The sequence below is a fragment of the Cynoglossus semilaevis genome, chromosome 6 (assembly GCF_000523025.1).
Source record: "Cynoglossus semilaevis isolate Cse_v1.0 chromosome 6, Cse_v1.0, whole genome shotgun sequence".
NCBI classification, from domain to species: domain Eukaryota; kingdom Metazoa; phylum Chordata; class Actinopteri; order Pleuronectiformes; family Cynoglossidae; genus Cynoglossus; species Cynoglossus semilaevis.
In genome coordinates, this window is record NC_024312.1 from 8969686 (window position 1) to 8986739 (window position 17054).

General features: G+C 37.9%; 3 protein-coding genes across 4 annotated transcripts in view; 2 read left to right on the plus strand and 1 right to left on the minus strand.

The window, feature by feature from the left end:
• Nucleotides 1-639: 639 nt before the first annotated feature.
• prkar2b (protein kinase cAMP-dependent type II regulatory subunit beta) lies at nt 640-9560 on the minus strand. The gene is made up of 11 exons (XM_008311814.3): nt 7889-9560; nt 6826-6861; nt 5083-5135; nt 4884-4967; nt 4552-4658; nt 4192-4345; nt 3142-3243; nt 2985-3059; nt 2797-2865; nt 2575-2710; nt 640-2483 (listed from the first exon to the last, which is right to left on the minus strand). The coding sequence occupies exons 1-11, from the start codon at nt 8166-8168 to the stop codon at nt 2329-2331; spliced, it is 1251 nt and encodes a 416-aa protein (XP_008310036.1). The 5' UTR covers nt 8169-9560; the 3' UTR covers nt 640-2328.
• Nucleotides 9561-9989: 429 nt separating this feature from the next.
• On the plus strand, nt 9990-14066 carry LOC103380033 (probable polypeptide N-acetylgalactosaminyltransferase 8). Of its 2 annotated transcripts, XM_008311815.3 has the most exons (11): nt 9997-10291; nt 10640-10985; nt 11065-11231; nt 11318-11504; nt 11797-11994; nt 12155-12269; nt 12589-12774; nt 12919-13056; nt 13223-13315; nt 13402-13572; nt 13757-14066. In XM_008311815.3, the coding sequence occupies exons 1-11, from the start codon at nt 10132-10134 to the stop codon at nt 13874-13876; spliced, it is 1881 nt and encodes a 626-aa protein (XP_008310037.1). In that variant the 5' UTR covers nt 9997-10131; the 3' UTR covers nt 13877-14066. The 2 variants fall into 2 exon arrangements, with proteins under 2 accessions (XP_016888337.1, XP_008310037.1); XM_017032848.2 differs by lacking the exons at nt 13402-13572; nt 13757-14066 and having other exon boundaries at nt 9990-10291; nt 12919-13061.
• A 566-nt stretch (nt 14067-14632) lies between these two features.
• Nucleotides 14633-17054, plus strand: part of ribc2 (RIB43A domain with coiled-coils 2) — a 5034-nt gene continuing 2612 nt past the window's right edge. Inside the window, exons 1-4 of the mRNA XM_025056338.1 lie at nt 14633-14880; nt 16034-16115; nt 16524-16844; nt 16973-17049. Coding sequence (XP_024912106.1) covers nt 14764-14880; nt 16034-16115; nt 16524-16844; nt 16973-17049 — 597 coding nt within the window. The 5' untranslated portion in view covers nt 14633-14763. The remainder of the gene's footprint in view (nt 14881-16033; nt 16116-16523; nt 16845-16972; nt 17050-17054) is intronic.

The following is a 17054-nucleotide window of genomic DNA, read 5'->3' on the forward strand; positions in this document are numbered from 1 at the left end:
CTTTATCCTGTAATTAGGAATTACACAGCTATAAACTGTTCTTCCACGATGGCTGGGTGTATGGCTGCCTGTAATGAATGAAAAAGAATTCATGAAAAAACGCATGAAAAACAATGCATTTAACACTTTTCATTCATTTTTAGGATTAATTTTAATGCCTTCTTTTTCAGATATGGTCTTATTTTGGGTATAGTGACCTATACTGACCAATTTTTTTTATTTTTTATTTTGCTTTGTCTTCATTTAATGTCGTTTTCTGATTAGCTTTGTGCTATTTCTACCTGTTATCAAGTCTTTACACAATGTCTCTACCTTTGAGACCTTGTTTTACATAGGGGGATGTATTGGATTTACGTTTAATTATCTTTTAGCTTTTTATTTATTGTACAACATTTTGCAAGGGTGTCTTCAACAAAATATTTAGAATATTGTAATATCTTTCACAACACTACATATAAAAAAAAACATTTAAAAAACCCCAAATACATTTGTGAGAAAAAAATGCACTGCTGTAATTCATCCTATTTATAATCCTATGTATCATAAGAAGGTGATCCTCATTTATTTGTATTTTATAGAATTTGATATCATTTTGTACAACCCTGCTTTACTGTAGCAAAACAAATGTGACTTAACATATGTATAAAAAATGTTTTATTGTCATGAAAAGTGAAACACACATTACCACCATTCCAGTGATTGCCCTCAGAAGTCATCAATGGTTCACCTTTACAAAGGAGTGAAATAAGTAAATGTGTAATGTTTAATGTTATATCAGCTTTAAAGACTTAAAGCTGCAGCAAAATCACATAAAATGTCAGTTATTTCTTTTAAATGTGAGAGGGGAGTGGGGACGGGTTATGTGTTTCTGAAGAGTACAAGTATTTGGCAGAGGTAGACAGCAATAATAATAATAATAATAATAATAATAATACATGTTCACTGACACAGAAGCAGACTTAAATCTGACAGACACAAAAGGACATTGTCTAATATGGCTACAGTCTAATGGCGCAACTTAATAAAATAATGATGGGCCTCTACAATAACAGTAAATACTCATTTTCAAATATTACAGCAACATGTTGTATAATATTCTTACAAAACTATCAATTATCTCTCTGAAGTATGTTTTTGCTTTTTTGTCTTTTGTTTGTTTTCCATCTTTTTCTTTGTTTTTTTGCTAAAGCATGACATTTGCCTGGCAGCTACAAACACAATGAAACACAGGTAATGAAAACACAGTCACTTGATTAAATCTTGTGAAAAACGAATGCAAAATGGATAAAAATGTGAAAGTACTGTCACATCTACATTTATTTATGACCAAAATGTGACTTTTGCACAGACTCGTATTTGCCCCCTTTTCACTGTTTAGAAAACACGATCAAATATATTCGCTTAAAATTGTCCAGCAGGAAATTTACTTTGGCATTTTCCTATTAAAAAAAAACAATGTTAATGAAACACAAACAGTATAGGATTTTGTCATACCTTTAACACAGTGAGATAAGTAGTTTAAACAAAAGTGTTGATTGTATCAACAATTAATGCATCTGGCATTGATATGTGAAATGTACACTCGGTTTGAGGAAAGGGAATTGACTGTATATAAGAAATGGACGTGGCTACTCGTTTGTGACGTCGCTGAAAGAGGAGTCCTGGAAGGACAGAAGAAATACTTCGAGAGAAAAACTATGAATGGAAGTATGCTTTAAAAGTATTCTACAATTATCACACAACATGATCAAATAAACCTAATCCTGAAGAGTTTACGATCTTCTTAACAGGAAAGGCATGTTCATTTAGCACGTTTCCATGTCTAGGATAAGGTTATAAAGCAAAGCTAACGCCTGAAATTAGGCTCCTATTGGACAATCACACCATGTCCAATCTTGTTTTGTTCAGCATCATCCTTATTATTGATATCCCTATAAAGAGAATCATAATTAACAGAAATGACATAAGCAAGCACAAGCATCGATTCTACGGGAAACGTTTTTTGATGTTCAAAGAAAGTGAAAAAATAAGTTACCTATGAAACTAGTAAAGCCCTACTTTTACAACAGGGCAGCCCAGTGCATTTCTTATTTATGGTCAGTGATGTGGGAAGTGACACAACGTACTTAAACAAGCTTTCAGCAACTTTGCTTTGGCCTAGCAATAATACTGGCAACCTCTCTTCAAAGAAGACTAACATTGTCTGTTGAGTTGATACGACACAAACTTTGTGAAGGGGATTCACATTTCTTTTATGAAAAGCCTTTTTTTAGTCATCACAAAGGGAAACAAACAAACAAACAAACAACCTTTTTTTCATCCACTGATTCATGGTCCATGGAGGTCATCGTAGGCACACTGTTGCTCAAGTTCAGGGCTACTTCCAAACAGGGTGAGGAGCTGCTCCTCGTAGTTAGCAATGTTTCGCTTCATGATGTCCATGCATGGGCCCAGCAGTCTCTCAAATGCTTGTACGTCCATAACTGAAACATGACAAGAACAACAAAGAGAGGATTGAAAGAAAAGTTAGTGAAGGAAAATAGCATCAAAATAATATTACTAATCATAATTTACCCAAGCATTTGACACTGCCTACAGCATAGGCAGATGCAGCTCTGGGCTTGTTTGTGACAAGAGCCAACTCTCCGAAATACTGCCCCCGTGAGCATGTAGCAATATCCATTTCCTCTTCCTCTTGGTCCTTTTTCGTCTGATAAATAATACACAACCATCAACACACAAACCCCTAATGTATTTTCAGTATTAGAGTTATACACTTTAAATGGGCAAACCTACTCTGCTCCTTTTCATGGTGATCCTAACTTGACCAGACTCTACAATGTAGAAGCTATCTGCTAAATCACCCTGGAAGACACAGCAGTTCAAACAAAACAATAAATACCAACGTAATGTCATATAGTAACTATGGAACATACATTATATTTAAAACAGAAACTTCAATACACGTCCTTAAAGAGTGTCACCTGAGCAATGATCTGCTGTGAGTCATTGTAGACCTTGGTAGATAGGACATCCACAACCTTCATCCTCTCTGAGAGCTGTGGACAAAAACACATACGAATCACAATGGGTCAAAAAAAAAAACCCACTTAACAGTTTCTCTGTTACTCTGCCACTTACCTCTAGTGATGTCAGCAATGGCAACGTTTCAATGAACGCCTCGTAGAGCTTCCTCTTCTTGGCATTGTTCTTCACTATGATCCTCCTGAATGTCAGACGATCCTGATGAACACAAAGAAAAAGGAAAGAAGACACGCTGCAATTTCAGTGAAGTGATCGAGTTTTTTTCGCCACAATTTACTACTAATACTATTTTATTTTTGTGTTGTTAGACATCATGCAGTGGTTGGGAACTCCTGGGTTGTCCTAGCCTACTGAAAAAGGTCTCTGTTTCTCGTCCAAACTGCCCTGTTCATGCACACACTGGCCTCAGAACCTACTGACCAGAAATGTCTAATTAAAAAAGTCTTTTTCATCTTAAAAAACAAAACAAAAAAACTATGTATTGTTGTGTCTTGTGTTGTCTTTTTTTTTTTTACCCTCGGACATTAAAAATCAATGCCATCTTAGCTGAAATTGACTCCTGGTCTGTCTCATGATATCTCTGTTATGCTGAGTTATTAAATTTGTGGTTGTGGCATAACGTACAAATTTTTCAGTGTTGTTTGCATGTTGCATGCAGTATTTATTTGCATATTGATTATGCTTCGGCTTCTCTGTTTTTTTTTTTCATCCAATATCACTGTAGACATCAAAGACATTGTGGCAAAATCACTGCCCTGATTTTGAGTCAACTTTGATTTTACTAGTTTGACCATGTTGCAGTAAAAACTATCAAATCTTTTTAAAAAAATCTACCGTTATCAAAGCCTTTTAGCGGTGTAACCTACCCCTGGGGTACCCTCTAAGGGTTAAACTACTTTGCTTAACACACAATTATATAGAATAAGTTGTATATCAAACTTAGGTCTGTGTTGGTCAGAGTCAAATCAGTTTAGTAAAAAGTAAAAAAAAAGAGTATTACAAATGGTCAAAAGCACTGAGGTTATATTGAATACTCAATTTGACCAATTATCAACCTCGTTGTTTTTGTGTTACTAATACTGGTTCAGTGATGTTTGATCAATTTCTGCAATGCATCATGGAGCCAACATTTATTAATCTATTTACCAGGCACCAAAGGGCTCCGGGCGAGACTGCGATGATAGTGGCCGCCCTGGGCGTGTTGTACATCAACGCTAGTTCTCCAAAGCTGCCTCTGTTGTCATAGCAGCCCACGAGCTTCTCTGTGCCGTCCACTTTCACATAGATGTTAAACATGCCACTGGAAATTCATTTAAAAATGTCAGTCAGTGAAAATAAAAACACTATAAAGACACACTTCTTCTGAAACCACCATGAGTAGAACAGAGACACAACTCCAGTGAATATTTGCACATATTTTAAATAACTTAAATAACTTTCACCAGTGCTGCATAACAATATTTTCTATTATAAAAGTAAGTTGTTTTGTTTACTGTTTCAACTCACCTTTCAATGACATAAAAATTGTCCCCATCATCATCTTGATCAATTATGTGCTCGCCGTCTGTGCAGAACTTCTCAAACATGGCATCCAGAACAGAGGACATCTCCTCCTGTACAGCAGGCATAAAATCTCAACATTACAAAAAACACACTGAAGTAACTGGCTGTGAAGCGTTGATTGTGTTGTTATAACTAACACAAAAACATGCGGAGTGCGGTACAGAGATGCTGACAAAAAGCTCCAGGCCCCGGGCCATGTTTCCCTTTGTGTAATTTAATAGCTGGCAGAGAATAAACTGGAGGACAACACAGCACTAATGCAATCATCTACTTACAGGGTCCAAATTCTTGAACAGGAGAATGTCTCTACATGCTTCCTGTAGTCTCTGTCTCTGCTCATCAGTTTTTGGATGGGTCACCTACAGATATAAGACATGGACATTACCGTAAACCAAGAAAGGAACTGCACTCATTGTCAAATTTATGGCAGCTTACTCAACAGAACAGAATTATTGAACAGAATTCTCGGCCTACCCATGGCTCTTTATCTTCCTCATCTTCATCAGGATTGAATGCCTCAGCACAGACTGCAAGACACAGTACAGCAAACTGATGATGACGATGATGATGATGATGACAGTCACAACTACAGTAGTTCAACTCTCTTTTTTCACAGTTCATCTTACAAAGCAGGTATGCACATTTGCTATAATTTGGGTTATACTGCACCACTGCCTGATTTCAAATAATGAAAACAATGTAACCTTAAATGGACCACAAGAAAAATTGTAAATGTGGGCAAGTATTCTTAAAGAATTTAATATTGTCTCATGTTTGGCTATACAGTATTTGACATGCTACAATGTTGTGGCCAGATGCCTTTCTTTTCCATCACATAATCCAGTTCAAGTGTCGTGTACCAGACGTGGGCCAAAAAAGGCCAAAAAAGGGTAACTGTCTGGAGTCATTGTTGTAAATACTGTTTAGTTATGAATTAAAAATGTAACATATTTAGATGTCCAGTGCAATAACTGTTATACATCTAACGATTGATTCAAAACAATCGATTTTTAATGGATTCACGATGCATTGTTTCACAATGGTACAATGTTTTTTGAAGCATTTCACCACATCAATTTTTGCCCCAACTTCCATCCAGTTACACCAACATTTTAACATACAGTAAGTCAATTTCTGTACCTATTACTTTTTATGGCTTTTATTAGAGATGATTTCATATTTTGAACTATAAATGGTAGACACTGCCATTAAGATAACATTTGGTTTGAGACAAGGTATTTTATTTTTCTTCAAATTGTCCTTTAAAAAGGTCACATGGGAAGCTGAACCCATTCCCAAAAGACATTGGAAAAAAAGTCAGGGTACACCCCTGACATGTCCTCGTACTATAACTAGGCATATATACAAGCAAAACAATAATATTCACAATAATATTTAATCCAATCGCTAATATAATGTTAGCAATTAACCAAAAGCAGTTTCCAAACTTATTTTTCTGGGGACACATATTTTAAAAGTCACATCACAACATCACAACCATCGCGACTCAAGTCAATAGACATTATTGGTAAACTTCTGGGAAACATGATGCAAGACATCCCAAAAAAAAAATTTCTTGCGACCCACCTGAGGGTCGCAACCCAGTCTTTGGGAAACAATGACCTAGAGCATATCAGTATGTTTGCTCATTTGTGCACAGCATTATACAAAAAGCCTTTTGTCTTAGCACAGAAATCAGCTGATGACCTTGAAGCAAGACACGAACGCTAACTACAGCAGCAGAATGCAACCATGAAAATGGTAATATTTATTCACAGTAAAGCACAAGTTGGGAAACAAACAGCACGGGAGACTGTTCAACTTCTGACAACACCTAAAGCAGAAACCACTGAGACAGAAACTTCTGGAAAATATGCCACGTTTTTTGTTTGTTTAAGATTGTTTAACTATAACTTTTGTAGTTTGCAGTTGTAGTTTGTGGTCTATGTTGAAAACAGCAGTGGATCTGCTTGTCTACCAGTAGATATCATTATGTTTAACATAAAAGTCAGACATGTGAATAGATAGCCAATATCTTAGCTATTAGAAGTCAGCAGCTCATCCAATCTCAACACTAACCCTCAACAGTTAAACCAGAAAAACTGTTTACTGTTTTGACAAAAATAGAATGGAAAAGAAAACAAGTACAAAGTTTTCAGCCTCCTCAGTGTCACCATTTCAGTAGAAAACAGTCCATTTTTGAGAGAAACAACTCACCTGATGCTCTTCTGATGAACCTGTTAATTACCGGTGCTGTGAAAGAATAAAAAAGAACAACAATCAGGTTAACATGCACTGTAGTGTGAATCTGCTTTACAGTGACATTATTTTCATTGACAAAATATTGTGTTTGTGGCCACTGCTGTGGAAACACAGTGGGTAGAGAATGATGTAATTCCATATTTATTTGGAATAAAAATTACAATAATCACAGCTGCTTTGAAGGTTGCTTCTGTGAATTATATTTAAATATAACAAAAAAAAACAAAAAACAACTCCATCCATTTAACACAATGGCCTGCTATGAAATATACATAAGATGGGAGGAGATCCTGACACGGTTGTACAGGGAGGATGCTGATTACAATTTTATTATATGAAAAGAACATAGAACGTAGGAGGTTATGCAATCAAGGAATTAGAATGTTTATTAGTATAAGGCTAAAGAGACGGCTTATGTAAGCAGTGCAGTCAGTGTTGTAGAGCAGACCCTGAAACTCATTGGGATGCTGAGCCACAGCTCTGGGTTGCTATGCTACTACTCTCTGCAATTTATGGCAATCAAGCAATGGTCCTTATGAAAAATATAGCCATACAAACAGATATTCAATGTGCAAAGATGCATGTATTTATGTTAGCTCAGTTTAGCGGTTTATATCAGAAACTGTTTATATATATATATATGTATATATATATATATATATATATTATTATTATTATTATTATTATCAAGGTAGGCCCAATAGGCCTGCACATGCTGCTATCCACTGAAAATACAACATAAAGGAACAAATATTATAAAAAGGGAAATGCAGCCTGCCTTTTACTTTTATGCTATTTTTTAAATTGCTGTTTCTATCAAGACATCTCTACAGTGATGGAGACGTTCATTGAGCAGCGTTGAGCCTCTGTATGACCATATATGGCCAATGACAGGGTGGATGGAGAAAGGTGTCGCTCACTGAAGCATCCTTGTGTTTTCTACTGCACACACACACACACACACAGTTCATCGATACATTATAATCTGCGTTTCCATGACGTGTGCCCGTTGTTCTACCTGTGAATTCGTCGTCGTCGTCGTCGTCGTCGTCCTCATCGTCCTCCTCTCCGTTCTCCGAGTCGATCTGCATGGCCTCGTCAATGAAATTGACCGCTTTCCCAGGTCTCGGGGCCGAATTCTGGTCATTGCCGAAGGAGGCCTCTTTGGTCTCACGGTCCTTCAGCTGGGTGAAGTACTGTAAGGCAAACTCGAGCAAATCCCTGGGCTGGTTCCTTAAAACTTCCACGGTAAAGCTCTGTAACAGCTCCGTCAGTCCTTCAGGGATTTCTATACTCATTCCTGTGATCAATCTAATGATGTTGATTACACCGGTTTGCTGAGAAATTAAACGAATCAAAAACACGCAGTTGGACTGTGAGGGGGAAATTCAAAAGGACCAGTTCCTTCAGACGGATGTCGTCAGGCCGCCCAGTCAGCAGTCAGCTATCTGCAGCAGGGAATGAAAATGGCTGTGGATTTTTGGTCCGAGCATCTTCTGCTGCTGCTGGCTACAGGAAACCCACGCATGTGACCCAGTAACCATGGTAACCACCTATCCAGAGATTGCGTATGAGCAGCGTTAGTGGCGGCGCAGAAAACTGCATACAGCCGTAAAACACTAATCTAAAATGGATTTTTGCTTAAATTCGTGTCCTACATTAATAAATATATAAATCTATCTATAATACATAAATGAATGTAGATACGGATATTTAGATTAGAAATTAAAGAAATATAGAAATTTTAAATGTTTGATTTTATAGAAAAATATAAAATCGATGTTATTTTAACAAATAGCAGACTATTTTAGCAATTAGGTTGTAGTTTCTGCCAAAAAAAAAAAAAACAACAAAAAAACATACATGTGATGTGGAGGTCTTTCCAGCTCCTTGAGATTTAATGGCATGCACTGATCGAAGTCTTCAAATCGAAGGGATTTAGGCCAGGGCTTGTAGAAAACATTACATACAAGACAACAACATAGAAGAATCAGTGAAGGATGAGGCTTAGTGTAACTGTTATCGATAACAAACAAACCTGACTGTCAAAGTACAACCAACTCAGAGCGTATAATAGCATTATTGTGTTGACTTGACATTTGGCCAATAGGAGAAAAGTAATGCCTGCTGGGTTTGAGTACAGCTCACCTTGTAACCCTGAACTGGATGGATGGATGGCTGATGGATGGATGGATGATGGATGGATGGATGGCTGGCTGGATAACAGTATGAGAATCAACTGGAGATATAAGAAACATATAAACGAGAGCAGCTACTTTCTGCCACATTAATTCTTTCCTATCTGTGACTCACAATGGGACCCCCTCCCCAACTCCTCACTGCTGTGTCCCATATCTGTCAACCTTTATTAAAAGGCCACAACATTTTCTCTCTTAGTCCGACATATGAAACCTCTATGACAATGACAGAGCACATATATAAACTGCCAATTCAAAAAAATGTTCACTTATATATTTGTCTAGTTTTTAATAATTGTTGTTCCTGAATAATGCAAATATCAGTTATATCACAGTTTCAAACTGTAATATTCACTTTATAAAATCCGTTCATTGCAACACACATAGCCATATTACTATACACAAAAAGCTACATTTAGTACATTTCTTGCTACTCCTTGAATGTATGCAGACAAATATCCGTACACTCCTCATTAGCATTAACACATTATATCCTTTTGTCCTAATAACCGGTAACGATTTTGGAGTCAATATTTGTGTGACTATGCCATCTACTGGACATAAAGTGGTATTATTCGTGTTTGTCTAGTAAAACGAGTGAATATGACCCGGGGGGTCATACGGGTTTACGTTCGGATTCGACGTCATGTATATTCCATAACCCCAAGAGGACGAAGTAGGGTCATAGTTAGGAATTTGTTAGGAATTTGCAAAATCTCATAAATAATAACCAAATAAACAAAAATACAAATATACTCATAAAATATATAGTTTATATAAAGTATAAATAAAAAGAGATGCCCATGTTGCCACTTTCTGCCACTAGGTTCCTCCCAGTCTCTCACCAGACCAAATGGAATTCTGAGAGTTGTAGGATTAATGAAACTGATTCAGTGATTGGAGTAGCTGTGCTCAGATGATCTCCCCCTCCTGCACTAATCAAAGGCAGCTGCACCTGATCTCAAATCTGACCATGACCATCTCTTGCCCTGGCCTCTGACAGTCAGTTCAGTCCCCTTAAAAGTTTCTGTGCTCTGAAGTTTGATTCTCAGACTTTGTCAAAATGAGAAGGGCGTTGCTAAAACGGTCAGCTTTTATTCTGATAGGGATTGGGCTTCTTTTCAACTTGAGTCTGTTTCTTATACAAGAGACTGAACAAGGGCTGAGTACAAAGCCAATGATCAAGACGTTTTCTGAACTGGAGGAACGTATCAGCCGTCTACGTGAGTGTATACTTAGTACTAGTACTAATTTAGTACTAGTACATACATTAATGTGTTTTTATATCACTAGTTCAGTCAGTGATAACACGGTTTATCATTTTACTTTGTAAAATTCTAAATCAAGCTGATACCTATTTGAAAACTTCTGTTCAGGAAGTAAGCAATCTGAATAACTTTTAATAAAATATTGTATCTTCGAGTTTCTCCATGGGTAAAGTCTAAGTCATATGACTAATAATAATTCATTTTGCAACAATGCAGCACAAGCATGGAATGAGCTAGAATAGACCTGAAACAGAAATGCTTTACATAAATCATTCCTATTAAAATCTTTTTTTTAATTCCAAGTCATGGTGTTGGAAGTTCTTGGGCAAAAACAGGATCAATTACAGAAAATTCTTGAAGATGAACGAGAAAAACGAGTAAAAGCTGCAGAAGTGGAACAGCGCACACCAGTCCAGCCTGACCAAAACGTACAACCTGACACCAAAATCCACGAGAACCAAAAAGCAGCTGTGGCCAAAAAGTCAAATAAACTGTACCCAGACTCTGCCTTGTTCAAGGAGTGGGGTGAGAATTTGTCTGAAGACGACCAAAGAGAGGCAGAGTCTCTTTTCCAGAAGTATGGCTACAATGTTTTTCTTAGTGATCAACTTCCTCTGGACAGAGTTCTTCCAGACACCAGGGATCCAAGGTTAATCTTTTATGGTTACAACACATATCATGCAGCTAGTGCTCAAAGTAAGAAGACCACAAACATAATCTGGTTCTAGGTGTGTTGGAAAGAGTTATCCCAAAGACCTGCCCAGTCTTGGAGTGGTGTTGATCTACCTGGATGAAGCCCTGTCTGTCATAAAAAGAGCTCTTCGCAGCATTATTGACCGCACTCCTAAACGTCTCCTGAAGGAGATCATACTGGTGGATGACAATAGCTCTAATGGTGAGTGGATTTTCTTCAAAACCTTGACAAAGGGACATTAGAGGGGACTCGCCACATAGGTTCATGTTGGTTTGATTCCGTTTCAGAAAACCTGAAAGGGGATCTCGATGTGTATGTGAAGTCACTTGAGCAAGAAAAGCCAACTCTGAAAGTCGTCAGAGTGAAGCACAAGGAGCAGCTGGGCCTTGCTCATGCCAGAGCCTCAGGATGGAGAGCTGCCACTGCTGAGGTGGTTGCCATCCTCGATGCTCACATTGAAGTTCATGAGCTGTGGTAAGAATTTTTCTGCACCTGTCATTTTTGTACTTTTATTTATTTATTTATTTTTAGAGCAGTCATATCAACTGTCCTGTGCAGAATCACACCTAGTATGACCTTTGTATGACCCAATGGCACAGATTTAGAGGGAACACAATATGTTCATTTTATGCTAAATGTGTAATGTGTTTAATGTCAAAGTGAAATGTTATTGACATGCTTTGGTCAAAAAACAAAACAAAACAAAAGGATTGAGCAAAAGTGGACTCTTTACGCACCTGTTTAATAACTTGTTCTACGCCCGTAGGGCGGAGCCTTTGCTCACGCAAATCAAAGCCGACCGAACCGTGGTGGTCTCCCCAGTGTTTGACAAAGTCAACTTTGATGACCTCAAGGTTATTCAGTATCTTCCAGCTGCACATGCCTTTGACTGGGCTTTGTGGTGCATGTATGAGAGTTTTACTCCTGAGTATTACCAGCTCAATGACAGCTCACTGCCGGGGAAGTAAGTAGAAAACAAATCATGTTGTCTTTGTGATCAGCTAAAAACAATGACGTGGTTCATGTGGGTTTAAGAAAAAAAGCATGCTTCTGACAGGTTAATTAGTATTTGCTGTAAACTCAGTGTAGTGTCTGATGTGACACATTTTTCCTACTATTTCCAGGAGTCCATCAGTGATGGGAATCTTTGTTGCTGACAGGAAATTTTTAGGGGAAATCGGTGTCCTTGATGAAGGGATGAAAGTGTATGGTGGAGAAAATGTGGAACTGGGAATACGTGTGAGTCCATGACCCCTGAATGTGACATGATGATGAAAAACATAGGTTTAGCATAGACCAATGAACACAGACAGTCCATTAGAAATGGAGGAAACAACACAGTTAGAAGCTCTGAGAGCAGAATAAAAGTGCTCTGTCAGGGTGAGTACAAAAGCAAACATGATTGTGTTTAAATTAGAATTATTAGAAACATTTACTTCCCTTACACGGCCCTGTAGTCTACTTTTATTCCTTCTTCTTGATCCAAGGTTTTGTTTTCAGGTTTTCCTTTTTCTCTGCAGTAGTGACTGGTGATTTGTGTTTTATTCCACTCATACAGGTGTGGACATGTGGAGGCAGCGTTGAAGTGGTTCCATGCTCTAAGATCGCGCACATAGAGAGGAACCACAAACCTTACATGCCTGACCTTAGTCTTATTATGAAGAGAAATGCCCTAAGAGTAGCAGAAATATGGATGGATGATTACAAACACAACATCAACCTGGCTTGGAACCTTCCATTTGAGGTAAAAATACACCATAGAGATAAGATACAATTTTATATTGTAAATATGAAAACAATATTTAAATGTATAAAATAGGACTGCCTTTTCAGTATGTTATACAATAAATGCAGTGCTTGAATTTTTTTTTTTTTTTGACCTCTGCAGAATCACGGGATTGACATTGGTGATATATCTGAGAGGAAAAAGCTCAGAGAGAGGTTGAAGTGTAAACCCTTCAAGTGGTACCTTGAAAACGTGTACCCCAAGTTAGATACCTGGGACAACATATTGGGCTATGGAGGGGTAAGGTTAGTTTACTGCATTACAACATGGCAGTACATAAAGAATTATATAAAATAATATATAAAGAATTATGCAGTGCAGTATAATAATATATAATATAACCATATTTAGTATAAATAAAGTGCTCCAGTATTTGGACTAAGATGTGATTAAATCCATCCGACAGATGAAGAATCTTGACACCAACATGTGTTTGGACCAGGGACCAGTGCCAGGTCACACACCGATCGCCTTCGGCTGCTACTACTATGGACCTCAGGTTGGTGAAGGTTGAAGTCTGAGTATAATCAAAGTAGTTTTATCGTTGTTGAAGACATAAGCTGCCCAGACTTATTTTGTCTCCAGTACACATACTACCGTACGACTGGAGAGCTCTACATCGGTGGCATCAAGTCCCACAAGTACAACGACAACCGTTGTTTAACAGACTCTGGCAATAAGGAGAATGAGCCTGGTCTTCACAACTGCAAAGAGGCAACAGAGAAAGGCATGGGAATATACTGGAGCTTCACTCAGGTAACCATGAATGGTTACTTTTTACTGTACGTGTTTGACCCAGGGTCGATCACTTTTGAAATCTCCAGAGCCTCTGCGATCCTAAAAGTGATTAGGCAGTAGAAAATAAATGAATATGTCTAAATGAGAAGATTGATGTTGGTGAAATGTGAAGTAGCACTGATAAGAATAATTTTTGCTCCAGGGCAAAGAACTGAAAAATCGACAAACGAAGAGGTGTCTGGAGATTAAAGACAGCAAACTCCTAATACGAGAATGTTCTGGCCATAGATGGGAAATCCAAAACATAATTAAACCCTTTTAAAGTGTCTGTTTCGCTACATATGCAATTCTCTGTTAGCGGAAATAACTAAATCTGCTAATTATAAAAATTAAAATAGTAATTGGGAGAAGAATGTTGAGAAGTTGTTTAATGTCCTGTGTGGATGTAATTGCTGGGGCGTTTATCAGCCCTGAATTATTAAGTGACTATGAGGGAACAAAATAAATACTTTCCAAAATAAAGATATTCAATCATCATCCTTCATCAGTTGTTTTGATTTCATGCATTGGAATGGCAGTGCTAATTCATGCTCTGTCTATATTTTAGTAACCCACCTTATGTACACTATGTAAACTGGGCTATATCAAAATGGGACTGACCCAATTAATCAGTTTGAGCATCACAATATGAAACCATAGAATGTTAAAACAATACACATTTGACTGTGAGCTGAGAGAAGCTGTATGTATGATTGGTGGAGCATCCAATAGGAGTCACTGGAGAAGTTGGTATGGCACAGCAGCAGGCAGTGTTGTAACAATAAGGAGAAATGGGCGAAATTGCGTGGAATAATTAATTGCTGACAGGAAGTTTTTACACTTGTAAACTTTGCCTGTTTGAAAATATAAAAACCCAAGCTTTCAAATTACGGTAAAAGAGCTTTGGAAAATTTAATTTCAATACTTTAAATACGGGAAGGTTTTCGAACATCCGGTTGCCAAGCAACCAGTGTGTTGAGCAGCAGGAGGTCTTCTGACATAAAAGAACGCGTGGGGCATGGCTGTCCTTTGATGTTACGAGAACGTCGCTCAAATGTGCGCTCATGTTTAGTATTAGGGAACATTTTACCGTGAGGCGGAAGAGGAAGTTGAAGAAAAAGAGAACGAACCATCAGAGATAGGTTAAGGTTCGACACACTCGTCATCAGAATGGACGACGTTGAACACATCGCAGACCGTATGGAGAGAGCGGGCGTCCAGAGACGCCGTCGGGCTGAGGTCGAGAGACGGGAGAGGATTTTCAATGAAAAGTGGAGAACCATCGGGGTGAGGGATAGCCCGTTAGCCCGGGTTCTTGTGTTAGATCAGTTTAACGATTTTCTGTCACAGGACACATCTGTTAGTGCCTGATCTTATTGGTCCTCACATTAACTATTAACAACGACCCTAACCCATAACGAAATTCACCTTAAGTCCCTAACTTCAACACGTAACGTGTAATGTATGGAGTTACAAATACTATAGTTGTAGTAAAACGTGATGTGTTTCCCCAGTTCTATCTGCCATATTAGGGGAGAATCAAATACTTTAAGGCCACTTCTAATCCAAAAACTGTCAGCAGATGCACAAAATAAGAGGTTCCAATGTGTAACTCTCTGAATTTCTCACCTGTCAAACCCTCTTCATCAGTTGTTTCACAAACTTTATACTCTGTACCACCTGAGAACTCCTGAGAGCTCTCTGAGTACCACCATGATGACCAACATTAGAATATAGTAGCATAGGCCTCCCCGGTTGGATTCCACCACACAGGAGAGATGTTTATAAATGTTTATAAAGATGTTTATGTTTGAATGTTGTATTAATTGTGCATTATTCAAATGTAAAATGTGAAATGTGTTGAAAATGTAAATGTGAAAATATGAATTTTCCCTGCGTACCACTATATAGCGCTCGCGTACAGTTTGAGAACCACTGTTCTACATAATATGGATATTGGTATGGACGCATTTACCATAAAATACTCCATATTTGACAGAGTCATTTTATTGTTTTTTGTTTGTTTTATTTTATCATGTTTTATTTCAACAACTTGCAACAAGTTTGAGAAAATATTGTTTGACAGAATTTTGTCCAACCATTGTGGTTGCAGATTCCTTGGAAAGAAACACAACTTCTTAATTAACCTAGACGTTAATATAGAATCAAATTGTGTCGATCACAGCATTGTTAGTTGTTAAAGAACTGAGCTGAGCTTATATTAAATTTGAAATATTCCTTTATAGAACAGAGAATAATAATAAAAATCCTCAAATATGAATTAAAATGCTAAATTCTTTTAGAGATAAGTGCATCATTGCCTGATATTATTTAATTTACAGATAGGTGAACATGAAATGTGTTGGGACAAACATCTGTAGCCGGGGGGTGGGAGAGAGGTCAATGTATGTACTCAAACCTTTGTTGCTTGGTTTCACAGGTGGACAAACAGGCTCTGGATATTCAAATGCTGGAAAAGAAGAAACAAGAAGATGAGGAAAATCAAAACTCCATGGCTTATGGCGAGTGACAGTTAGTCTTCGTAGTTTTTTTAAGAAAAGTATGAGCAAAAAGTCAGCAGAGTTAGTGACACATTCACTTTTGCCAGGTTTTGAAAGCTTTCACTTGCATTTGTAGGATGTAGTAGGATGTGACTTTCCTGATGTTTTCTAATGACAGTAGAAGTAGATCATGTGTTTGTACTCAGTGCCTAAAAGGTTTGGTTTTTGTTTTTATAAAACGGCCTTTTCTGTGTTCACAGTTGTGGACCCTAACCATAAAGTTCCATCACAAATATTTGCATGTGCACCAATTTTTATTAACAGCTTACTATTTTTTTGTAAACAGTGACTCATGTATAACTATGTCTATGACCACTGGACTCAGTGTGTGCATCTGTAACAATTGTTCTGTCTCTATACAAACTGCAGAAGCCCAAATGCGGCACAACAACAGAATAGCTTTCATTCAGAACATCAGAGAAGAAGAGAAGCAGCGAGCCATCAATAAGGAAATTGTCAACTTCCGTGACAACTACCAGCAGCCTTACACCCGACGAGAGTACGACCTGAATGATCCGGATCGCCTTAAAAAAACCAAAGGCGAGGATGCGCAGGTGTCCCTCTGTGGTCTCCTGGGCGAGGACAAGGAGTACTATGACAGGATGCAGAAGCAGAGGGAGCAGTTTAACGCCTGGATCCAACAGCAGCAGACTGAGCAGGCACTGCAAAGACATAAACAAAAACTGGAGGGTAGGTTGGTGGACTCCCATCTCAGTGTATACACATACATACATATACACATATATACACACACACACACACACACACACACGGATCTACTGTAACATACGTGCTAATGTCTGTCTCACGGCCCTCAGATGAGAAACACGACCAGTTGCTGGTGGACATGGACAAACAAGCCCTGCTAACACAGAGACGTGAAAGGCAGAGGAGAAGGGA